Here is a 23906-nt window from a genome sequence, read left to right on the forward strand (position 1 = left end):
TCCTGTCTGTCCTCCGTGCTCATCCAGCTTCCACACCCAGGAGGCAGGTACAAATACCATTCCTTAGGTCAGGCACATTAGTCCTCAGAGTGACATCCTGGTTCTTTCACACTTGAAAAAGGGCTTGGGGGGCAGATTTGCCCAGTTCGATTTCCTGACTGTTGCTTCCATAGGTGCTGTTTGAAGATCTGAGTAAAATTAAATGCTTGACAATGTCAATCTTTTCTCCATTCATCATGATGTTGCCTTTTGTTGTTTTTTCTTCTTTATGTTGAAATCTGATCCATATTCAAGACTATAGTCTTTGATCATCATCAGTAAATGCTTCAAGTCCTCTTTAGCTTTCAGCAAGCAAGGTTGTGTCATCTGCCTATGAGCCTTCTTCCTCCAATCCTGAAGCTGCATTCTTCTTCAGATAGTTCAGTTTCTTGAACTCTACACTTAGCATACAGATTGAATAAGTATGGTGAAAGGATACAACCCTGACCAACACCTTTCCAGGTTTTCAACCATGTAGGAGCCTTAGGAGCTCTGGTGGCATAGTGAGTTATGTGTTGGGCAAGGTCAGCAGTTCAAATCCACTAGCTACTTTATGTATGAAAGAGGTGTATCACTGTCCCTCTATTTAGTCTCAGAAACTCAAAGGTGCAGCTGTACCCTGTCCTACAGTGTCACCATGAGTTGGAATCAACTCAATGCCAGTGCATTAGTAGCTCCTTGTTCTGTTCAAATTACTGCCTCTTATGTACAGGCTCCATATGAGCACAATTAAGTGTTCTGAAATTCCTATTATTCATAATGTTATTGTTTGTTATGCTCCACAATCAATGCCTTTGCATACTCAATAAAAGACAAGTATACATCGTCCTAAGCACTGGTGGTGCTATGAGTCAAATGCTGTGCTGTTCACCTTAAGGTGGGTGGTCGGAACCCATCAGCACTTCATAGGAGGAAGATGTGCCTGTCTGCTTCCATAAGGATTTACAACCATGGAAACCCTCCAGAGCGCTCCTACTCTGTCTACAAGGTCACTAGGCCAGAATCAATTCGATGGCAGTGGGTTTCATTTGGCTTCGTTTAAACATCTTTTTGGTAATCTGTTTTCAGCCAAAATCCATCTGACATCAGCAGTGATATATTTTTCACTTTTGAATGTGGCTTGAATTTCTGGCACCCCTGGTCAATGTACTGCTGCAACCATTTTTTAATTACCACCTTGCAAATTTTACTTGCATGTGAAATTAATTACACAGTTCAGTAATTCCACATTCTGTTGGATCATTTTTCTTTAAGATGGGCACAAGTAGATCTAGAAAGATAATTAGGTAAGCACTTCTCCATGCCTGAGGTTCAGCTGGCTGTGTAGTAAAAATGAACTCAAGAAATAAAGTTATTAGCAAGATACTGGTTTAAATAGAAGATTATGGTAGGGATTCAGCAAGGGCAATGTAACTGAGAGAAATTACTGAAACCCAAATGAAGGCTGAGCATGATAGTGGGACAAGAGGAAAGTAAAAAGAAATAGAGGAAAGAACTAGGAGGCAAAGGGTATTTATGAGGTTTAAATACAGGCATGTACATATATAAATATATCTATACAGGGTGGTGGGGAAATAGATTTATGTACATATATTTAGTATTAGTATTAAGGCAGCAGATGGACGGACATTGGGCCTCCACTCAAATACTCCCTCAATGCAAGAACACTCTGTTCTATTAAATTGGCATTCTATGATGCTCACCTTCCCGACATGATCACTGAAGACAAACGTGTGCATAAGCAAATGTGGTGAAGAAAGCTGATGTGCCCAGCTATCAAAAGATATAGCATCTGGGGTCTTAAAGGCTTGCATGTAAACAAGCAGCCATCAAGCTCAAAAGCAACAAAGCCCCCATGGAAGAAGCATACCAGCCTGTGTAACCACAAGGTGTCGAAGGGATCAGGTTATCAGGCATCAAAGAACAAAAAATCATATCATTGTAAATGAGGGTGAGTGCAGAGTGGAGACCCAAAGCCCATCTGTACGCAATTGGACACCCCCTTACTGAAGGATCATGGGGAGGAGACGAGTCAGTCAGGGAGCAGGGTATCAATGATAAAACAGACAATTTTCCTCTAGTTCTTAAATACTTCCTCTCCCCACTATCATGATCCAAATTCTACCTTACAAATCAGTCTAGACCAGAGGATGCACATTGGTACAGATAAGAACTGGAAACACAGGGAATCCAGGACAGATGATCCCTTCAGGACCAGTGGTGAGAGTAGCGATACCTGGAGGGTGGAGGGAAACTGGGGTAGAAAGGGGAAGCCGATTACAAGGATCTATATATAATCTCTTCCCTGGGGAACAACAGAAAAGTGGGTGAAGGGAGATGTCGGACAGTGTATGATGATAAAATAATAATTTATAAATTATCAAGGGTTCATGAAGGAGGGGGAGTAAGGAGGGAGGGGGGAAAATGAGAAGCTAATATCAAGGGCTCAAGTGGAAAGAAAACGGTTTGAGAATGGCAGCAAATGTACAAATGTGCTTGACACAATGGATGCATGTATGGATTGTGATAAAAATCGTATAAGCCCCCAATAAAAGGATTTTAAAAATAAAGAAATAAATAGTGGATTATGAGGTTCTTTGCTCATTAGCGGAAATAAAGCAAGAAAGTGGCTGATAGTGAAAGAAAATACAAATTCAAAGAAATTAAGTTATTTTTTTACATGTTTGCATACTCCAAAAGTAACAGAATTTTATAGTAGTTTGACACGTATTTCTTATCCCCAGAAATAACCAGTATGACATCTGCCAGTTTTTCTGTTTTGATCACATTTTAAAAATGATAGGTATTGCTCTGTGACCTATAGCAATGTTAACTATTTGTGGCTAAATGTTTACAGTTGTGGGTGCTAGAGCCAAACTTCCTGGTTGTGAACCAGTGGTGTTTTTGTTTTTTTGGGGGGGTGTCTCAGAATCAATTTTACATTCTTAAAAGATGGAAGATTCCCAAGAGTTTTTTGTCAAGTTCAATAAATATAGCTACCACATTAGAAATTCTAAGATGAATTTTCTATATCAATCCATCTAAATTAAAACAGTAAAATCATTACATGGGCTTATGAAAAATAGCTATGTTTTCCAAAACAAAAATTGAATGAGTTCATTATTTTACATTTTTGCAGATCTCTTTAATGTCTGGCTTAATAGAAAACAGCTAGATTTTCCTGTTTCAGCAATTAAGCTATTGCAGTACTGGAGCTGACTGACATGTATAACAATCTGTTTTCACAAATAGATTGTAGAAAACAGAAGTTTCCATGGCCGTTTCAAATAACTGAGTATTCTTGATACAGCAACAAAACTTGATACAGTGAACCCTCGCCACTTCGCGCTTCGACTTCCGCGGCTTCACTCTATCGCGGTTTTTGCGTAACAGCACCCACTGCCTACACCCGCTCCTTCAGAGGAAAAAGACAGCGACCCACCTGTAGAGTACATCCCTTAAGTCATTTCATAGGCTATTGATTACAGTATTTGTAAGAACTATGTATAATAATACTGTATGTGAAATATGTAATACTGTAAACTAGATGCCATAAATAATATAATAAATAAATGATAATTGTAACGTCCAAAATGTTTTACTGTATTTTCCCTTTTTCGTTTAATAAATTGGGTAATACGAGTGTAATGGTGACTAAAGGGTGTTTTTTCATGTCCTCTATGCTCTAACTATGAAAATATTTGATTTACAAATAAGGAATCCTACTTCGCGGAATTTCATTTATCACGGTAGGGTCTAGAACCGATTAACCGCGATAAATGAGGGTTCACTGTACATAGTTTTTCACTGTCGGGCTGTGTAATTAGAAACTGCACCAGTGAGCATTTTGCATGACTACATTAGATGCTGCTGGTCTTTCTTGCATGGGGAGTGGATGATGGGAGTTGTGAGCAAGACTGTGGTCATCTTGATTGAATCGGTCCTGTTTTATGTATGATCACTTTTGTTAAGACTTTTCACTGAATGTTTTGACAGTTTCCTAGAGTTCAAATGAGTTTGGAATGTTAATTACTACTGTAATCCTGCTTGGAATTGAATTGACCCCTCCCGATTTCTCATTGTAAAACAGAAAGAGTGATCAGTTGGAAAGTAGTTGTCAGGATAATGAATTACAGAATTATTTGATGTACTGTTTTCTCTACTTGTGTCTATGGCTTTGTACAACCTATTGTATATCTTAAAAATTATAGCTCACCTGCATGTAATATACAATTATTGTTAGAAGAAATTGATATAAATCACTTGGGAAATGAGATAACTGGAGCATATACCCAAAAACCTTGTTGCTGCAGGATACTCCACTGGCTTTTCCCGGTTTCCTTCGAGTGGCATACTAACTTGGCCTTTGGAACCTAGCCGTGTTGATAAGTGAGGAGTGGGTGTACTATCTAAGCACAAAGTGGGTTTTCTAGCTTCATGTCTGTAGAAACCTGTTACCCCCAATTACGACTCTCAGGTCCTGGAAATGACAGTCATGTAATCTTGGCCCAGAGGTAAGAGTACAGAATACTGGGAAAGGAGGGATTTTATCAATAAATGGTGTTATAACTGGTTTTCCAGCTAAAAAACTTATGTGTTGGGAAACGATCCACATGGTCAGCAGTTCGAAACCACCAGCAAGCTCCAAGGAAGAAAGACTGGGCTTTCTACTCTGTAAACAGTTACAATCTTGGGAACCACAAGGGGGTCACTATGAGTCAGCACTGGCTCAATGGCAGTGAGTTTGGTTTGATTTTTTTTTAGTTTAACAAGAAAAGTGGATTCCAGATGGAATAACTGTTTAAAGGACAAACGAGAACAGAATCTATGATCTGCTCTGTACACCTTCACCTGATTCACAATCAAAAAACATTTTTTTTTTAATGAAATGTAAAGAGCTCCTGAAAGAACACAAAGATACCGGGATGGAGAAATGGACAAAGGACATGATGAGGGATTTCACTGAAGTGGAGATAAAAGACTTAAAATGCAAACCAGGAGCACAACCAATTCCCACTTTACCCTCATCAGACAGCAGCAGTTAAGAGGGGTGAATGACACCCAGGGCTGGACAGGGTGCTCAGTAGGGAATCTCACACTGCAGGAGGGGGCACAGCACAAGGGAGTTTCAAAACGCTTGTTGAAAGTGGGATTACAAGATAATACAACCCCTTCCTCCCGGCCAACGATAACCACAGGTGGCATGATCTTATAGGCTGTATTCCAAAGACACGGCAAACACCACTGTCGTCCTGCTGATGCGAGCAAACTAAGTGGAAGCAACGCAAAAGGCCAGCCACAGGAATGCCCAGCGTGCTACTGTGTCAGCAGAGCACTGTATAGCCGGGAAGAAGGAATGAGCCGTAGCCATGTGTGACCACTGTGATGACGCTCAACACCACGTTTTGTTTGAAAAAGTAATTCCCAGAGGACTTAACAGGATACAACCATTTCTTATAAAGCCCCCCAAACAGCAAAGCTAAACGTATTCTGGTGAGGGATCTGTACGTGTGACCAAACTAAAGGAAATGACAATCTCCAAATTCAGGACCAGGGTTCCCTTTGAGAGGGATGCCCAGGGATGCTCACTGCACGGCACCAGTGATGCTCTAGCTCTTATGTGAGGAGGTTTCATAGGGGAATCACGCTTCATAAAGTATGCATGTCTTCCCTTCATGTCAGATACTAATGACCTCCTTTCACATCATTGAGGGCTTAGGTAAATGTTGCCTTCTATTCGGTAAGACACAAGACATACTGTGTTCGTCCTGGCCTTCCCTCAGCCCCCTTGTGAGTCTGGCCCAAAGGACGCAGGACGCTGACTCCCTGGTGCTCTGGCCACGGGCTACTTTCCCATCGCTCCTGCCACAGCCCAAGCAGTCGATGAACCCCTCAGCTCCTCAAATGTGCCTCCACACTATCAGTACAAGCAATTCCTACTGCTGGGGAACATCCCTATCGCCGCCTCATCAGCTGGTGAACTCTCTCCTTCAGAGTACTCAACTGTCACTTCCAGAAGCCTTCCCAGGCTCCACCTCTTCGCTGTTCTCACTCCTCTGTCAGCACTGGCCACATACATTGGACGGCTCATGGCCCTCTGCAGGCTGAGTCCCCGGAGGCCAGGATGGTTTCTCTTCTGCGGGCCCCATGCCTAATACTAAGTGGGCTCTCAGCACAGCTCGTCACCACGAGAAAGCGCCATGGTCACAGGGCGGCGGAGCCCGCCATGGAGGGAGATGAGAAGAAGAGGAGCTGGTCAGGGTTACAGACCAAGCACTGGGGACTTAAGAGAACTTTGAGAAACTCTCTCCTTCTCACCACGTGCTCCCTCTTCCCTGACACTCAAAGCTACCACTAATTGAAACAAAAGGGGGAAAAAGATGTCAAGTTTTATTTAAGTTGCAATAGTTACAGATTGCGTAACTAGCCCTACCTCCTGCCCCACTCTCTACAGTCCTGAGCCAGCTCAGCCACCCCTCGCCCAGCCTCACTTCTTGTCCTCCTCCTTCTTGTCCTTCTTCCCGTCCTTGGTGGCCTGGGAAGCCAGGGAGCCCATGGCATTTCGAATGGCCTCATTGTTGGGGTCCACACCTGGAAGGTTCTCCAAGACGCTCTGAAGGAACTCAGGGTCCTGCATCACGTCATAGTCATCTTCCTCCTGAAAAGGGGTACCATTAGCTTGTGGGCAGAGGGAGCAGGTCTGCTGGGGAGCAGGACATGAGCATGCTGCGGAGCCGCTCTCTCCACTTGACGGAGGGTGGGGGCATCTCTGGCCAAGAGTGGGAAGGGGAGCGTCAGCAGAAAACCCAGGCCTGAGAAACGGTACCAACGCAAACAATCATGACTGACCTGAGATGAGAGGACTGCTCCTTGGGCCTACGAGGGCAATCCCGTGCATTCAGGTTCTGGCTCCCTATCAGTCACCCCCACTTCTTGGTGTTTTCCCCAGACCTCTCTTCACTGTCCTGGCAGCTGCTACCCCAGAGTTTTGTCCAGAATGTTCTACCAGCAAGGAAGGAAAACTAGAGCATGCTGGGGCACTTCTCCAACTCTGGCCATGACCTTTCTAGTGCCTTAGCAAGATTCACACACAAGAAATAGGAGGAGGCTTCATACAATCCGTGAAAAAGTTCCATACCCTCAATTCCACTTTTCCATAACCTTTTCGAAGCTCCTTCATATATACCCTCGTGCTTCCTTCTGCTCCCCAAAGAACCCCTCTAGGGAGCTGTGGGTGGAGACCTTTCAGGACACAGGAGGCTGGAAGGCTGGTGGAGGAGACTCACCAGGGAGGGCCCTCACCTTAGCAGGCTCCGACGTGTCCATGGCGGAGCTGGCATCGATGTCAGCTGATTCTGCCTGGCCAAACTCTGAGGAAGAAAGGCCTGCTCAGTTTGGTTTCTCTGCCCAGCCCACCTGCCTGTGCCCTGTCCGGGGCTGCGACTCACCTGCTCCCTGCAGGGACATCTGCATGGCATACGCGATCTGCTCTTCCTCAGTCATGCTGCTTAGGTCAGGGAGGCCCGCGCGACCAAACTCCTGCTGGCTGATGGTCATCTTCAGCAGGGCATCGTCCGAGTCTGGGGAAAGGAAGAGAGCAGCGGGCTGGCACGGGTGCCTCACCTCCAAAACCATTCCCTCAACCCGGTCCTTCCACAGTCCCGCCATGCCAGGCTGCCCGCTCCCACTCCTCCCAGGTCCCACCCCACAGCCCTGGGACGTCAGATTCCACCTCTTTCACCTTCGGTCCCAGAGGAAGCAATCCCAGCTTCGGCTGCAGAGGCCGCAGCTGCCCGCCTGGCCTCCTCCTCCTGCCGCTGCCGCTGCTCTTCCATAGAAACACGGAGGGCCTGGGAAAGGGCAAGCCAAGGTCAGGCAGTCCCCAACTCTCACTCCAACCAGCACCGGGAGGGAAGGAGCAGAGGAAAGGAGCAAGACGGGGCAGCTTCTAGTGGACACTGAGGGGAAGAGGCTGGGGAGATAAAAAGAGGTAGATGGGCCAGAGGGACGGACTTTGGGCAAGTGGAGGTTTAATCAGGAACCGCCAACAAGAAAGAGTCGACATGGGTGGCCCTAAAGATCAGACAGCATTATCAGGAAAAGGAGCACAAGGTTATGGGGGTACTTAGAATTGTCTAGTAATGTCTAGGGTGTCACTCTGAGTCGGAGCCAATTCGACGGCAGCAAGTTTGAGTAATATAGGTGTCTGGTAGTGTAAACCGCTAAGAGAGCTCAGCTGCTAACCAGAGGTTGGCAGTTCAAGTCCACCCAGACACTTCTCAGAAGATAGGTCTGCCAACCAACTTCCAAAAAACCAGCCACGGACAGACAGCCCAATGGATCAGAGTTCCACTCTGGCTCACACGGGCTCGCCATGGACTCACTGGGTTGGGTTTTGTTTTGCCCTGCAGAACACAGATGATGTGTGTCAACAGAGGGCAGGGAAGGACCCAGGGACAGTTTGCTCACCAGGGCCAGCTCAGGATCAGCACTGGGATCTACTCCAAACTCAAAGTCGCTGGCACCCAGACCCAGCATGGCGCCGCCTTCTCCAGCCAGAATGGGAGAACTGATGAGTGCATCAGCCAAACTGGGCCCAGGAGGCACTGTCACCAGGTGAGAACCGGTCCCATCTTTGCCATTGAGTGTGTTTACAAAGGCCGTCAGCTTGTCTGTGTTCACCTCCTGGGGAAGAACAACACAGGAGCTCTTCTTCACGCCGTGCCCCCTCCCTCTCTCTGAATGCCCTTTCAGCCTCCGCCTGGAGCTCGGCTCGCGGAGGGCAGGCACCCCCTCTGCCTAAGGATGCCTCTCTCTGCTTATACCCAAATCAAGTTAGAGCCCCCCAACCAGACCCTACTCACCTCTTCCCCAAAATTGATAATGTCCACATTTACTTTCTCCTTCTTGAGGCGCTTGGCCAGTTTCACCAGCTGGGAAGAAGGGGCATGAGATGAGGAAGCCGCCCCACACCACGGGGAAGTGACATGTCTCATGAAAGCACGGGCCTGTGCTGACCCTGCCGAGCTCTATGTCTTCCCCCAAAGGGGGAGCACACAGGGTCCCTGCCAGCAGTCCTAAGGACGGAAGGACCCCAGCCCCCCAAATGAGGCTTGGACTCACATCCTTCTCGTTGTCTTCCACGGGGCTTCCCACAAAGGCGATGATGCGCATCTTGTGATTCTTGCCCTGCCGGTGCTTCAGAGCCAGCTTGGAGAGGAAGAGGCGGTTCTCAGAGTCGGCCAGAGCAACCATCTCGCCCCTTCCTCTGACCATCTCCCACTTTTCCTGATGGTTTCTATAGACCGCACATGTACCACCAGGCTCCACAAGGTCTAACCCCCTCCCTCTCTCACCCTTTCCTTCTTGCCGGGCCTCTGTGGATAAGGAAGGAGGGTGAGTTTCCAGTTCTAGGGATTTTCCCTTTCACAGTGCTGCTCATGGTGTCTGGGGCTCATCTCACCACCCCCTTTCTCCTGCAGCCTAATTATTGCTATCTCTGGGTCATCTCCTTTCCCCATTGTCAGAGGTGAGGGAGAACCAAGGGCATGGAGACGGGACCTGTGAGCAGGGAGGAGTCATCAAGGGATCCAGCAGGACTCACGTGGGCCACTCGGATGCCGGTGCAGAAGGTGATCTTGCCCTTGGGTTGAACAGTGTGGAGCTTGGACAGGATGCGGCCAGTGTCAGGGGTGAGTGTGGTCAGCACTTCACAGTCACTAGGGTATGGGGAGAAGCAGTGCAGTGACTTCGTGGCAACCAGGGCTTGGAGCCAGGGCCCACAGAGTGAACCACATTTGTAAAACGTGGCTGAGCCAGAAGAGGGAACAACTGCGACGCTCTCCTAGAGAGCTCCCTCTCAGGGAAGAAGGGCAGCGCCAGCACCGCACAGCCACCAAAGGCCTCCTCACTGGGGGCACTGGCGCCACCCTGCTCAAGCCGCAGCCACGTGCGCCACTGGGAATCTGCATGGGTGCACAGGCCTGGCAGTAATCCAGGCTCCCGCATCAGGCTCCCGAAAAGGCTCTCTTCCGCTTCTTCTAAGTCTCCCATTCCAGGCCTTTGAAGCACAACTGTTTTGTGTTCTGCCTATCACTAAATTGTTCACCCAATCTGTGAAATTTGAATCAGTTCCAATATTGGCTATGAATGAACTAATTCCACAGGTTCTAAACCCTGGCTAAAAGGCATAGGACCATAACGTTGGGGGACGATCGGTCAATTGGCACAACACTGCTCATAAAGATAATGTTCTATGAGCAGCATATGGCGCTGTGAGTACCCACTGTGGTGGTTGGTTTTTATGGCAACTTGATGTTAACTGTGTGGTGGTAAGGATGGTGATCAACCTGTCAATCAGGTGGTAGCCTGGTGATGCCTCCTTGGGGGTATGGCCTTTTTATAGTGAGAAATCTTGTCTCTCTTGTCCTTCACCCTCCCTGCTTGCTGAGATTCTGTCTCAGGGGTGGCCCCATGTGGGCCGCTGACCCTGGGAGCTGTCTGCTCCTTGCCATGTTCCCAGTGACCTGGATTCAAGTCATTCTGCACCCGCTGGCCTGTGATCTCCCGGCTTCACACTTATGTTTGCTTGGCCGGAAGCGGTAAGAGTCTGAAGAAGGCCCCAGGCCTAGACCTAGAGACGTGGGCTGGACTTGGCAGGGTGGTATCTTGATGTAAATTTACTCCGTGACAGAAAGTTCTTTCTTATACATAGATGAGTGGCACTGGTTTCGTTTCTCTAGACAGCCTGGCCTACAACAACCATCTAAGACACAACTATTGGTCTCTACTCATACTGAGCAAAAAAAAAAGAGAAGGAAACAGCTCAAAGAAGAACCCGGGCACAGGACGAATAGCCCACAGGAACCGCGGTCTCTCCTAACCTAAGACCACAACTACCTAAGGTGCACAGCTACCACTGCTGACCTGTTCTGACCGAGGGCAACAGACGGTCCCAGATAGAAGGGGAGCAAATGCGGAACCAAATTCAAATTCCTAAAAACCACCAGACCTGCTGGCTGATAAGACACTGAAGAACCCCTGAGCTTCGAGACTGTTGCTCTAAGACACGCTTTGCTACAGGTGACGTTTAAACAATCACTCTCTTCAAAGCCTCGCTGTCAACACCATTCACTGCCATCGAATCAATGCTAACTCACAGCAACCTCCTGTGGGTTTCTAACATGGTAACTGTTTCTGGGAGCAAAAGCCAGTCTTTCTCCCCAGGGCTGCTGGTGGTTTGGAATTGCCAACCAAGCTGATTGCAGTCCAACACACGGCCACTAGACCGCCAGCCTCCTAATCAATCACATCTGAGCCATGTGTTCTTTGGAGACCTGGATAATAATTGAAATCCCTAATCTTTTTTTTTTTAATCCCTAATCTTCTTAATCAAATTACCAAATGTTTTTAAACCAAGCACAGAAATGGTTAAGTGACTGGTCTGTTACAACAATTATGTATTTTTTAGTGGTTAAAATGTTATAAAAACCTTCTTTCTAATCCCCAATATTTCCCTCTAATTTTTTGATCTTCCTTACAATTGGATGCTACTTTGTAACTCTCCTCACCCTCTCCATTTCTAGACCCATTTCCCAGCTCACAGCATAGCTACTGGGGTGAGAGGATTATCTGTTTCTAACACGCATCACTTAGGGAGCAACAGAACACGTGCCGCCTGTCCTTTGAGGGTTCTGCTCCAAAAGCACTTTGCAATGACTTCAAAATGCACCATATTTGCCCCAGTAGATTCAGCTTCATAACTGTAATACATTCACGATGGCATTAAAAACAAATTGCTAAATGTCTTCCTTGAATACTGTGTTCTTTTTTTTAAAAAATCACTTTATTAGGGACTCATACAACTCTTATCACGATTCATATATACAGCAATTGTGTAAAGCACTTTTGTACATTCATTGCCCTCATCATTCTCAAAACATTTGCTCTCCACTTAAGCCCCCGGCATTAGGTCCTCATTTTCCCCTCCCTCCCGGCTCCCTCATGAGCCCTTGATAATTTATAAATTATTATTTTGTCATATCTTGCCCTGTCCGACGTCTCCCTTCACCCACTTTTCTGTTGTCCGTCCCCCAGGGAGGTCACATATAGTTCCTTGTCATCGGTTCCCTCTTTCCTACCCACTCTCCCTCTACCCTCCCTGTTTCGCCACTCACACCACTGGTCCTATAGGGATCATCCGCCCTGGATTCCCTGTTTCCAGTTCCTATCTGCACCAGTGTACATCCTCTGGTCTAGCCAGATTTGCAAGGTAGAATTCGGATCATGATAGTGGGGGCGGGGAGGAAACATTTAGGAACTAGAGGAAAGTTGTATTTTTCATCGTTGCAATATCACACCCTGACTGGCTCATCTCCTCCCCGAGACCCTTCTGTAAGGAGATGTCCAGTGGCCTACAAATGGGCTTTGGGTCTCCACTCCGCACTCCCCCCCCTCATTCACTATGGTAAGATTTTTTGTTCTGATGATGCCTGATACCTGATCCCTTCGACACCTCGTGATCGCACAGGCTGGTGTGCTTCTTCCATGTGGGCTTTGTTGCTTCTGAGCTCGATGGCCCTTGTTTACCTTCAGAGTACTGTGTTCTTTTAAGATCTATCTATATGGGACCAAACTGGTAATTACTGCAAATATTAGCTAGGAAACGTAGGGAACAATGGGTTTTGTTAATGGGGAGGAACAATGCAGAAAAGGAGGGTGATGCCCCAGTACCACTGGGACAGACATGCAGACACTACTGAATTGGTTTTATGTTCTGCTGCTTATGTTCTTAACAACAAAGACTTTATTTCTAATCATTTTATGGGGAGCTCGTCCAACTCTTATCACAATCCATCCATCCACTGTGTCAAGCACATTTGTTGCCATCATCATTCTCAAAACACTTCTTTCTACTTGAGCCCTTGGTATCAGCTCATTTTTCCCCTCCCTCTCCCACCATCCATCCCTCACAAACCCTTGATAATTTATAAACTATTATTATTTTTTCTTGTCTTACACTGTCTGATGTCTCCCTTCACCCACTTTTTTGTTTGTCCGTTCAACAACAAAGACTTTATAAGAACATCACCCTGGTGTTCCTGGCTATACTACAAGGTTATCCAAACATATATTCAAAAAGCAAACTAAAATTAACTTTAAAATAGTTGAACTGATTTTGATTTTAGGGAATGACTGAATAATCCTACTCAATGCTCATGAAGAGATCACTGGAGAGAGGGGTGCTACAGCACAGTGTGGTGAAGAAACCAGATGGTGCCCGGATATTGGAAAGAATTGTGCCTGGGGTCTTAAAGGCTTGTCTGGAAACAAGCAACTATCCATGTGAGGTGAAGCTAAGTCCACAGAGAAGAAACATACCAGCCTTTGTGATCCAAGGATTCTAAATATTAAAATCCAAGACTGAAGGAGAGAACAGTATTAGCAATTAAATTCTGCGCACAGTTTACAGAGGGCTGTGGATGACAGTGGAAGGCCAAAATTCATGTAGAGTCCCCCTTGGACTGGGCCGCCAGTGACTTCCCTGACCATCGACTGGGGCTGTGAGCAGCCTTGAAATCAGAAAGTGCGTTAGAAAGTGGATTGATGTAGATCTAATTAGGTTGAAACCTAGCATCTTATCATATGTTCTCCCTTTGACCCATTTTAAATTTGTTCTCGTTTTTATCACGTTGTCCTCTTCTCAGCTGAGGCTTTTTCTGTTTTGTTACTGCTGTTAGGTTTGGCTGTTTTCTCCTTTTTCTTTTTGCATACTTCTCTTTATGTGAAATGCAGGATCGGTAGAGCTACAGAGATAGTAACTGGATTAATATTTCTTAGGCGTGTGGCAGGAGAGGGTGGGGAGGAAATGAAGCGCTAATAATAATGAATATAAGAAAGAAAAAATGCTATAAAACTGATTGTGGTGATTGTACAACTCTTTAATATGTTCAAACTATTGAACTATATGCTATGTGAATTGTGTCAATAAAACTTAAAAGTTCTTTTTTAAAAAGGGGGCTGACTAAATAAATGACAAGATTTATTGATATCTTACTGAGAACTAAAACCACTTCAGTATGAACCAGGAATTTGTTTTTAAAGTCGCTGTTTATATTTCATAGAATAGTGAGAGTCCAGCTAAAAGCAGCCTCCTGGATTCTGCTAAAGGGTAATCTAACTGCCCACAGGAGAGGGTTTCAGAAAGTGAGAAAGAAAAATGGATTTGAGCGATATTGAAAATTTCCCGTGAATTTCTGAAGTGCTCTTCCCTAGTGTATCACCACGGGGTCCACATGGGAAAACCACTGCTCAAATACCAACCCCTTTTCCTCAGTCCCACATACTTGGCTAATGTGATGAGGCCCACGTTGTTCTCAGGGTTGCTGCGGGTCTTGGAGTGACACACGATGTTGACAGCATCCTGTTGGGCCTGTAGCCGGGTGGGCAAGAAGTCCCCATTCCGCATATACTCACTGTTATCCACACTGTCAGGTGAAGGACAAAGAAAGGATATTCTGAACATTACGCACTGCCTCCCGCCCCAGAGCCCCCTCCAACATCTTTCCCGCAACGGATTCTGTGATGTCAGGCAGCAGGTCTCAGCCTCTGTGGATCAGAGAATCACCTGCCAACTTGTTTTTTGAACATAGAGCTGAGCAAGCCTTACCCTAGACTTACCGAACTCCTGCGGTGATCCTGATGAGCACCAAAGGTTACCATCTGGTTTTTAAATATGCCACATTTAAGCATTATAAGCTGTATCCCTTTAAAATGGGAGTATAAAAAGGGAGGCAATGAAGACAGCCACTTAAACACATTTCTAAAGTAATATATCTTTGGTGGCGCTGAGTGGGGAAAAGATGTGGAAGTCTGTTTCCAGGTAGATTACATCCTAGGAGACTCCAAGGGGCAGTTTGGCTCTGTCCTACACAGTTTCAGAGGCTGGAATCGATTTGATGCCATTGAATTTGGACAGCACTCAGTGCAGAGAAGCAGAATGCAGCCAACGGCTTCAATGCCTAACAGCTTTGGCAGCTGGAATGAATTGGGAAAATGAGGGCTCATGGGTTTGGGTCCCCAAGCTGCCTTACCGCTTGTATCCCTGCAACTTTTCATAACCTAAAGATTGCAGATAATAAGAAGTCCAAGCTCCAGTTGCTCAGAGAGCAAAAGAGGTCAGGTAAACAAATTGGTTTTACAAGTCCCTGAACAGGATCAATTCTTGACGGCCTCTGTGCTCAGCCAATGAGTCTCTATGCTAACCGAAAAGCAGTGCTGTAGATCCTTCATTTCCATTGGCAAACTATGGGCTTGGGGTTTTCCCCCTCCCTTTACAATGCTTTGTTTGGCAATAAATACAAACCAAAAAACGGTAAAGAGAGGTAGTTAAGCTACTGAAAAACACATAGAGAAGGCAATACAGGTAGTCCCCTACTCAAGAGATATGTATGAATCAGACAAACTATGCTTACAACTACTGGAGACTTTTCTTGTACATCTTATTCATTATAGTACTACATACAACACTGTAGCGTGTAATTTGTTAATGTAATCACTCTCAGATATTCACTTGCAGATGTTCAATTTTAGGAGTTATGTTCAAAACACTGCCATATAGATGTAGTTTTCTAAACCAACCAAGGGCTTCTGTTGCTTGAAACCATGAACCCAAACGCTGAGCGCTTTGCTAAAGTGGACAGGCAGATCTGGGAAGCAGGATCTACTGTATAGGGTAGTAGTGATTAGGAAATTGAAACAGACCTGAGTTCAAATTCTCACTCTGCTACCGACTAATTCTACAGCTCAAGAGTTGTTGAATTCCTTTCTAGTCCTGCTTCCTCATCGGTGCAGGGGCATTTATCGTTTCTACCATTAGAGGGTCGCCATGAACCATGCAGGAAAAGTTCAATAAGGGGCAAAACAGCAAATGAATGGGAGCTGAACTTCAGAGTACAGCAGGGCGTGAGGGAGAGGAGAAAAGGAGGTGAGGAGTAAGACTGGGCCTCTCACTGCCATGCACCACAACCACCTGGAGGAAGGGGGACTGTTACAGATATGACTATGGAAGAGCTACCCGTGCCCACAAAGATTGACAACCCGGAGGTTCCCACAGAACATTAGGGTTCCCACTCAGTGGCGGGTTGGGTTTGATCTATCCCTAAAGAAATACTGTTTTTGACGCCAAGGGCTCAAATAGAAAAAAAGTGTTTTGAAAATGATGATGGCAACATATGTGTTAATGTGCTTGACACATGGACTGTGATATGAGCTGAAAGAGCCCCCAATAAAATGATTTTTTTTAAAAGAGAAATACTGTTTTTGTTTCCCCAATTTGAACCTTACATGAATAGAACAACAGCATATACTTTTACCTCATAAAAATTCCCATCAACATTTTATTAGGGGCTCATACAACTGTTATCCCAATCCATACACACATCAATTGTGTAAAGCGCATTTGTACATTGAATTGATGTGTGTATGGATTGGGATAACAGTTGTATGAGTCCCTAATAAAATGTTAAAAAAGAAAGAAAAAAAATTATTTTTAAAAATGTGCTGAAAAACTCGGCTTATACAAAATAATAATTTATAAATTATCAAGGTCTCATGAGGGAGGGAGGGGGAGCAGGGAGGGAGGGGGGAAATGAGGAGCTGATGCCAAGGGCTTAAGTGGAGAGCAAATATTTTGAGAATGATGAGGGCAACAAATGTATAAATGTGCTTTATACAATTGATGTATGTATGGATTGTGATAAGAGTTGTATGAGCCCCTAATAAAATGATTTAAAAAAAAATTCCCATCAAAACAGGATTTTAAAGGCATTACCCAGCTATCCCATGAAGTTGTCATTAAAATTTAAAAAGATGGCAGTCGCCCGCAGATTCTGGGACTCACGCAGCCCTGTGCATAAAAGCTTTCCCACCATGTGAACAGTACCAGAATAAGGACCTGCCCCTGCAACAGAAAATCCTCATGACGCGCCTCTTAAAAAGCACCGCTTGTGGGACGTGTAGATTCTAAGAGTGCACAGCCTTTACCCTGTGCACTTGTCTGTTTACTGGACGCACTTTCATTCAAGGCACCAACAGGTCTTTGTGGGAAGAAACAGAAATCACAAACGCAACAGGACACCCATAATGGGTTGTATGCCAGTCACTTACAAAGACCTTGTGTATCCCAAACACCCCAAAATGTGTATTATCAAATATTGGGGGCAAATTATTTAATATTATTACTGATAAACTTACTTTACCAAAAAAAAAAAAAAAAAGTATTCATGCTGGTAGCACCCCAGTAAACAAGGTGAACGTTCCTAAAACCCACTGGACTCTCTGTAAGAAGTGTGGCAAGCACCAAGCCCACAAAATGGCACAGTACAGGAAGGGCACAGATTCTGTGTATGCCCAGGGAGAGCGGCGTTATGATGTGAGGCAGAGTGGATAGGGTGGGCAGACTAAGACGGTTTTTCGGAAGCGGGCTAAAACTACAAAGATTGTGTTGAGACTTGAATGTGCTGAGCCCAACTGCAGATCAAAGTGAATGTTGGCTATTAAGAGATGCCAGCATTTTTTAACTGGGAAGCCTAACAAGGGAAAGGGCCAGGTGATCTAGTACTAAACTTCACTGTGTTTATTGATAATACAATAGAATCCTGATGTTATGTTAAAAAAGAAAGAAAGAAAGAAAGACCAGAGGCCTGGACTCTCCTGGTTAAGGGAGTGTGACTCAACAATTGCACAGTCAAAGCCTGCCTTTTCACACATTCCCCAGGGAACCCTGACCCACAGCAAAGCATGGCCCTACAGGAAAATTTTTTAAAAATTAAAATAGGTGGCCTTCATCAGCATCCTGTGCCAAGCCTACTAAAATGGAAAACAAATATTGGCCTCCTGTTAATTCTGACTCAGAGCAACCCTGTCAGCTAGAGTAGAACTGTCCCACCAGGTTTTCAAGACTGTAATCTTTACAGAAGCAGACTGCCACATCTTTCTCCTGCAGAGCAGCTGAGGGGTTCCAAACATTGCTCTTTCAGTTGGTAGCTGAGCACTTAGCCCATGTGCCACCCGGGCTTCTGAGGCTACTAGAATAGGCCATTCTGGAACACATTTACCCTACTATTCACCAACGCAGATCAATATTCTTAAATGCTGTTTGGTACACAACGCTGCCTCTACCACACTCAAAGCTTTTCCAACCCTAGGAAAGGAAGGGTACAGAGCAGGGCTTCAAGGCCTCAGGTCGATATTCTTGTCTTCTCTGTCTTCCCAGCTACCTTCCAACACAAAAGGAACCACTGGAAACCAAGCACATGATCCAGTCCCTCAGGAGGCGTGGTGGCGTAGTCCGTGACAAGTTGGACTGCCAACCACACGGCCAGCAGAACGCGCTGGCAGCTGCTCTGCATTGGACAGATGAGGTTTCCTGCTCCAGCAGTCACGGCCTCAGAACGCCCCAGGGAAGTTCTGCTCTGTCCCACAGGGTTGCTGTGGGCTGGAATCAACCCTGGGGAGTTTGAGTCTGTCCCCTTTTCACTTCAGCAGCTTTGGTTAAGCCTTCCCTGTAAGGATTCAATGGCAGCTCCTTCTCGGCATTCTAAGGCCCTTTACATGCGGTCTTGAGGTCTTCCCAAGTACCATTGAACTGGCACACACACACACAGGGTTCACCAGTCTGCAAAAATCTATCATCCACATTCCACTTTCACAACGACCTCAAACTATAAAGCATGTGAATGTTACTGTCACTTCCATTTTGCAAATAAAGAAGGCACGTGAGTTAAGTGGCTCAAGTACAACCAGCTAGTTAAGGACCAGGAAATACAAGGCTTTGGATTCTAAACCCTGTCCTCTTGTCACTCTGAAATGACCTTCCCGGGAGAGATAGGGGGAACCGATTACAATGATCCATGGATAACAACACCCCACCCCACCCACCGCCCAGGGGGACGGACAACAGAAAAGTGGGTAAAGAGAGACAGCGGTCTAAGATATGAAAATAATAATTTATAAATTATCAAGGGGTCATAAGGGAGGGAGGGTGGGGGAGGAAGGAAAAAGTGAGGAGCTCATACCAAGGGCTCAAATAGAAAGAAAACGCTTTGAAAATGATGATGGCAACATACGTACAAATGTTCTTGACACAATGGATGGATGGATGGGTTGTTTTTTGTTTGGTTTTTTTTTTGATGTATGGATTGTTATCCGAGCTCTAAGAGCCCCCAATAAAATGATTAAATAAAAAAGAAAGAAATTATCTTTCCCAGATGTTAGATTTAGGACACCCAGTTAAACCTGCATTTTAGGTAAACAACAGTAAACTTTTTTTTAACACAGGTATCGTATCCCTCATGCAGTAATTGGGAGATCATCCAAAAACCAGACCCTCTGCTGCGAAGTTGATTGCAACTCTTACCAATTCTACAGAACAGAGTCAAAGTGCCCCCACAGGCTTCCAAGGCTGTAAATCTTTATGTAAATAGACTGCGACACCTATCTGGGTCCAAACTGCCATTCTGGGTATTCTCTATCATAACTGGCAACACGATCCTTTCCCAAAAGATGCCATTTAACAACTTGTGTGTCTGTATACTGTTCTGTATTCTATTCTATGCTCACACTGAGAAGAAAATCTTTGAAACCGTGTACAAATTCCTCCGCTTCTAATCTTGCCCACCAGTTGACACTCGACTCAAACGTGCGACTGCAAAAGAGAGAAGGCAGCCTACCTCACCCGTTGGTGTCTGTGTATCGGATGACCGTGGGTTTAAACCTTGGCTCCAGCACTTAGCAGCAGTGTGACTTTGGGCAAAATGGTCTCCTCGTGTGTAAAGTGAAGAGATATTTACATTTGCCGCGAGGTGTATGTGAGATGAAGTAAGGAAGAGGCCTGGCCCATAAGAAATTTAGAAACGGTACTTTGGAAGAAGACAAGGCGAGGGTTAGGGAAGAAGTGAATGGGGCAGGGAAGAAGTTTCTAGCCTCTCTTCTTAAGCCCCATTCTCTTGAAGACGGACGAGGCGGTCCCAGCAGCAGGACTTTGGCTAAAGACAGAGCGGGGCTGGTCTCGAGAAGACAACGCCGGGGCAGAAGAAGGCGGCAAAGGCTAGCAGGGGTGCCAAGGGAGGACCCCGGGCCTGTCCTCCTTTCCTGGCCCCGGGATGACTCAGGGAGTCCCTGGAGCGCCTTCTCGCCCAGGCCGCGGCCGCATCTTGCCAGTCAACTCCCCGCCCCCACCCTAGACCAGCCTGGCCTCCGCATAATACGCGTCCCCGACCCAGGCCCGCCTCCCGCGGGACCCCCGGGCGGCTCCTCACCAGACCATAGTGCTTTCCAACACCATCTTGCCACCGTCTCCCTCCCGGACCGGGTCTCTGGGACAGTCCAACAAAAGCCCCTCCAATTGGTCCAGTACTCGTCACCAATCACAGGCCTGGACTCCGCCAGCTGCTTCCGCCTCCGCAGACGCGTTGCATTCTGGGCTTTGTAGGCGCAACCGAAATGCGAGGGACGTTCTGAAGCTCCGCGGTAATCGGACGTCCCAACGCCACCTTCCAGGCCGTCTGGGACCAAGGCTAAATCTAAGTCAAGCTGTGGAGGGACTTTTGGGAGTGCTGTGGATGTGGCTCTTCCAACTTCATGATTTTAATTTTTAAAAGTGGCGAATCATTAAGGACGTTTTAGCTTCCTTTATTTTGCGAAGTACTTTGTTCATCCCAGTATAACAACCTAAATTGATCTGCCTATCTACCTCGCCCATTTAATTAAATGGCAGAAAGGTGCAATCCCTGAAGTCTGCTAAAGAGGCTGACATAGGATAAACCAAAGCAAACTCAAGGCCATTAAGTCGATGCGGACTCGTAGTGACCCTGGTTACAGTGGTTTCAAACTGCCGACCGTGCGGATGGCAGCCCTACGCGTAACCGCTACACCATCAGGGTTCCACCGTAAAAAAGTACAGTCCTGGATGGAAACCCAGAAAAAGTTAGCTGGATTAAATAATTTATTCTTAAGGGTCGGGTGGGGTGGGTGGGACAGGGAGAGAGACAACTCAGTAAAGATTTCATTTGTTCATCCAGTATAGCATTCAAAGTAGGAACGTAAAATGAAAAATACAAAATTGTCCTTGATTTTCAACCTGTCTTCGTAGGCACATTATCCTGATTAACACAGAGCATATTTTATTGGTCATTTTTATGTTTTATAAAATATTCTTCTCTTGGTCGAATTTCAGCTGAGTTAACTTCTACTTTGTGCACTATTAATATAGCTACAATGCTTTTTTTTATTACTGCTGCTTGATATATTTTCTCCTATCCCTTTATTGTCAACTTTTATTAGCATATAGTTTGACATGTCTCTATTTGCATTGTGCTGCTGTTAAAAAAACATAATTTGGTTATTATGTTCGAAGTGATCTTGTCACTGTTATTTTCCAAAGCCTTTCTGTCTATCCACGCTGACACTCCATTATTCTGTCCTATGATTATGTTGACAGGTTTTCTTTTCCCCTCTAGTTGTATGGAAATTTTCTCCTATTCAAGCGTGATGGTTACCAATAACTTGTGAACATATCTTTTACAATTTATTACCTGGGCAATATCTCGAGCATTCCTTTCTCCGGTCTCCAACCATGCTGTTATGAGGCTATACTTGGATGAAATATCCCCTAGTACAGCTGTGGTCTTTTATTTTCCAGTTTGGCCTGTGTGTGTGAAAATCAAGGACAATTTTGTTAGTGTTCCTCTAAATTAAGACAAAAACAAAGATAGACACACCTCAAATAAACTGACAAAGAGCTGAGTGTGTCATCCTTGTTCAAGGAAAACATGATGCATGATATCTGTGTAGAGAGGTGTCCCCTCCACCAAATCCAGCTTCAGTCAAACATTTAATAGGTTATAACCAGATTTTAATTCCTACTGATTTTTGTTTTGTGCTCTTCTGTATTCATAGATGTATTTGCAGCACATGTAAATAAAAATATAGAAATGTTGTCTTAATTTTGCTGCATATATATCCGTGAATGTAGAGGCCTACAGCGGTCAAAATGACAAAAATGTCTTTTTTTAAAATAAATCATTTTACTAGGGACACTTATAGCTCTTACAATAATCCCTACATCCATTGTATCAAGCACATTTGTACCTATGTTGCCATCATCCTTTTTGAAACATTTTCTTTCTACTTGAGCCCTTGGTGTCAGCTCTTCTTGTTTTTTCCCCCTTCCCCACCCTCCCACCTCCTGAACCCTGGGTAAATGATAAATTAATATTATTTACATGTCTTACACTGATTGATGTCTCCTTTCACCCACTTTTCTTTTGTCCATCCCCTGGGAGGGGGTTATATGTAGATCATTGTACTCGGTTTCCCCTTCTCCACACACCTTCCCCCTACCCACATCATATCCCTACTCCCATTACTGTTCTTAAGGGGTTTATCTGTCCTGAATCCCGTCTGTGTCGAGAGCTTTTATCTGTACCACTGTACATGCTCTGGTCTAGCTAGAACTGAAAGGCAGGGCTGGGGCCATGATAATGGGTGGGTGGGGATCCTTAAAACTAGAGGAGTGTTGTATGTTTCATTGGCCTGTACTGCACCCTGGCTGACTTGCCCCTTCCTTGTGACCCTTCTGGGAGGGGATGTCCAATTGTCTACAGATGGGCTTTGGGTCTCCACTCTGACCCCCCTCTTTGCATCAATATGACTGTTTGTTTTGCATCTTCTGATGCCTGATACCTGATCCTGTTGATACTTTATGATCACACAGGCTAGTGTATTTCTTCTATGTGGGCTTTGTTGCTCCCCTGCTAGATGGGCGCTGTTTATCTTCAAGCCTTTAAGACCCCAGACGCTCTATCTTGTAATAGCTGGACACCATCAATATTCTTCATCATGTTTGCTTAAGCACCCATTTTGTCTTCAGTGATGTTGTGAGGAAGGTAAGTACAACAGAATGCCAGGTTAGTAGAACAAAGTGTTCTTGTGTTGAGGGAGGACTTGAGTAGAGGCCAAATATTCACCTGCTACCTTAGTACTTGACATACTTATAGCCCTATTGATATATATAAATATATTCACTTACGTATTTGCCTGTATTTAGACCTCCATAAATGTCTTTTGCCTCTTAGTTCTTTCCTCTATTTCCTTTGACTTTCCTCCTGTCCTACTATCATGTCAGACCTTCATTCAGCTCTCGGTAATTCCTCTCCACGAAAAGTATCATAGATATAACCAAACACTTTGAGAAAATAAGTTAATTGGTGTAACATAGTTCACAAACACAATGTTCTACATCCTAATTTGATGAGTAGCAATGGAGGCTTTAAAGCAGTGGTTCTTTATGGCTTAACAGGTCCTGAGCAGCCATCTAAGGGACAACTTTTGGGCTCCCTACATCCATCCTCCACCAACAGGCATTTAGGTTGCTTCCATCTTGTTGCTATTGTGACTAGTGTGCAATGAACATGGATGTGTGTGTTAGTCTGGGCAGACTAGAGAAACAAATCCATTGAAACTCATGGGTATAAGAAAGAATTTTATATACAAGAGCAGTTGAATATTGAGAAAACATCCCAGCCCAGTTCAGATCAAGTCCATAAGTCTGATATTAGCCCATATGTCTGATACCAATATATAAAGTCCTCGTCAGACTCACGAAACACATGCAATGACATCAAGGACGATGACAGGCCAGTGGGTATAAAGTCTTTAGATCCACTGGCATTGTAAGCATTTCAACTCTGGCAGGGGTGTCTCTGCCTTCTTCAGCTTCCAGGGCTGCGTCAGGGTAGGTCCATGTGGCTTTTCCTCAGGGAATATCTCTCAGGAAGTGAGCAGAGAGTGTCTCCCTCCTCCAAGAA

At 45.3% G+C, this 23906-nt stretch overlaps 1 protein-coding gene across 2 annotated transcripts; it reads right to left on the reverse strand.

Annotated features, from left to right (window-relative positions):
• Positions 1-6412: 6412 nt before the first annotated feature.
• PSMD4 (proteasome 26S subunit ubiquitin receptor, non-ATPase 4) lies at positions 6413-20428 on the reverse strand. 2 transcript variants are annotated; one of them, XM_004716621.3, is made up of 10 exons: positions 20358-20428; positions 14385-14525; positions 9644-9758; positions 9163-9249; positions 8904-8972; positions 8509-8724; positions 7781-7889; positions 7488-7619; positions 7342-7409; positions 6413-6697 (listed from the first exon to the last, which is right to left on the reverse strand). In XM_004716621.3, exons 1-10 carry the CDS (start codon positions 20381-20383, stop codon positions 6527-6529), a joined length of 1134 nt encoding a protein of 377 aa, XP_004716678.1. In that variant the 5' UTR covers positions 20384-20428; the 3' UTR covers positions 6413-6526. The 2 variants fall into 2 exon arrangements, with proteins under 2 accessions (XP_004716678.1, XP_030743022.1); XM_030887162.2 differs by having other exon boundaries at positions 7772-7889.
• Positions 20429-23906: the final 3478 nt, after the last annotated feature.

This window comes from Echinops telfairi, unplaced genomic scaffold, assembly GCF_000313985.2.
Source record: "Echinops telfairi isolate 266 unplaced genomic scaffold, ASM31398v2 ScPeMD7_5805;HRSCAF=6673, whole genome shotgun sequence".
NCBI classification, from domain to species: domain Eukaryota; kingdom Metazoa; phylum Chordata; class Mammalia; order Afrosoricida; family Tenrecidae; genus Echinops; species Echinops telfairi.

What these genes read in the sequence shown, in the direction of transcription:
- PSMD4 (XM_030887162.2), bottom strand. Translation starts at nt 20,383, where the DNA reads ATGGTGTTGGAAAGCACTATGGTCTG. An exon ending in GATGTCCCTGCAGGGAGCAG is followed by an intron (nt 7,410 to 7,487) that starts GTGAGTCGCAGC and finishes TTTCTTCCTCAG; the next exon opens with AGTTTGGCCAGGCAGAATCA. An exon ending in ACACGTCGGAGCCTGCTAAG is followed by an intron (nt 6,698 to 7,341) that starts GTGAGGGCCCTC and finishes ACCCCTTTTCAG; the next exon opens with GAGGAAGATGACTATGACGT.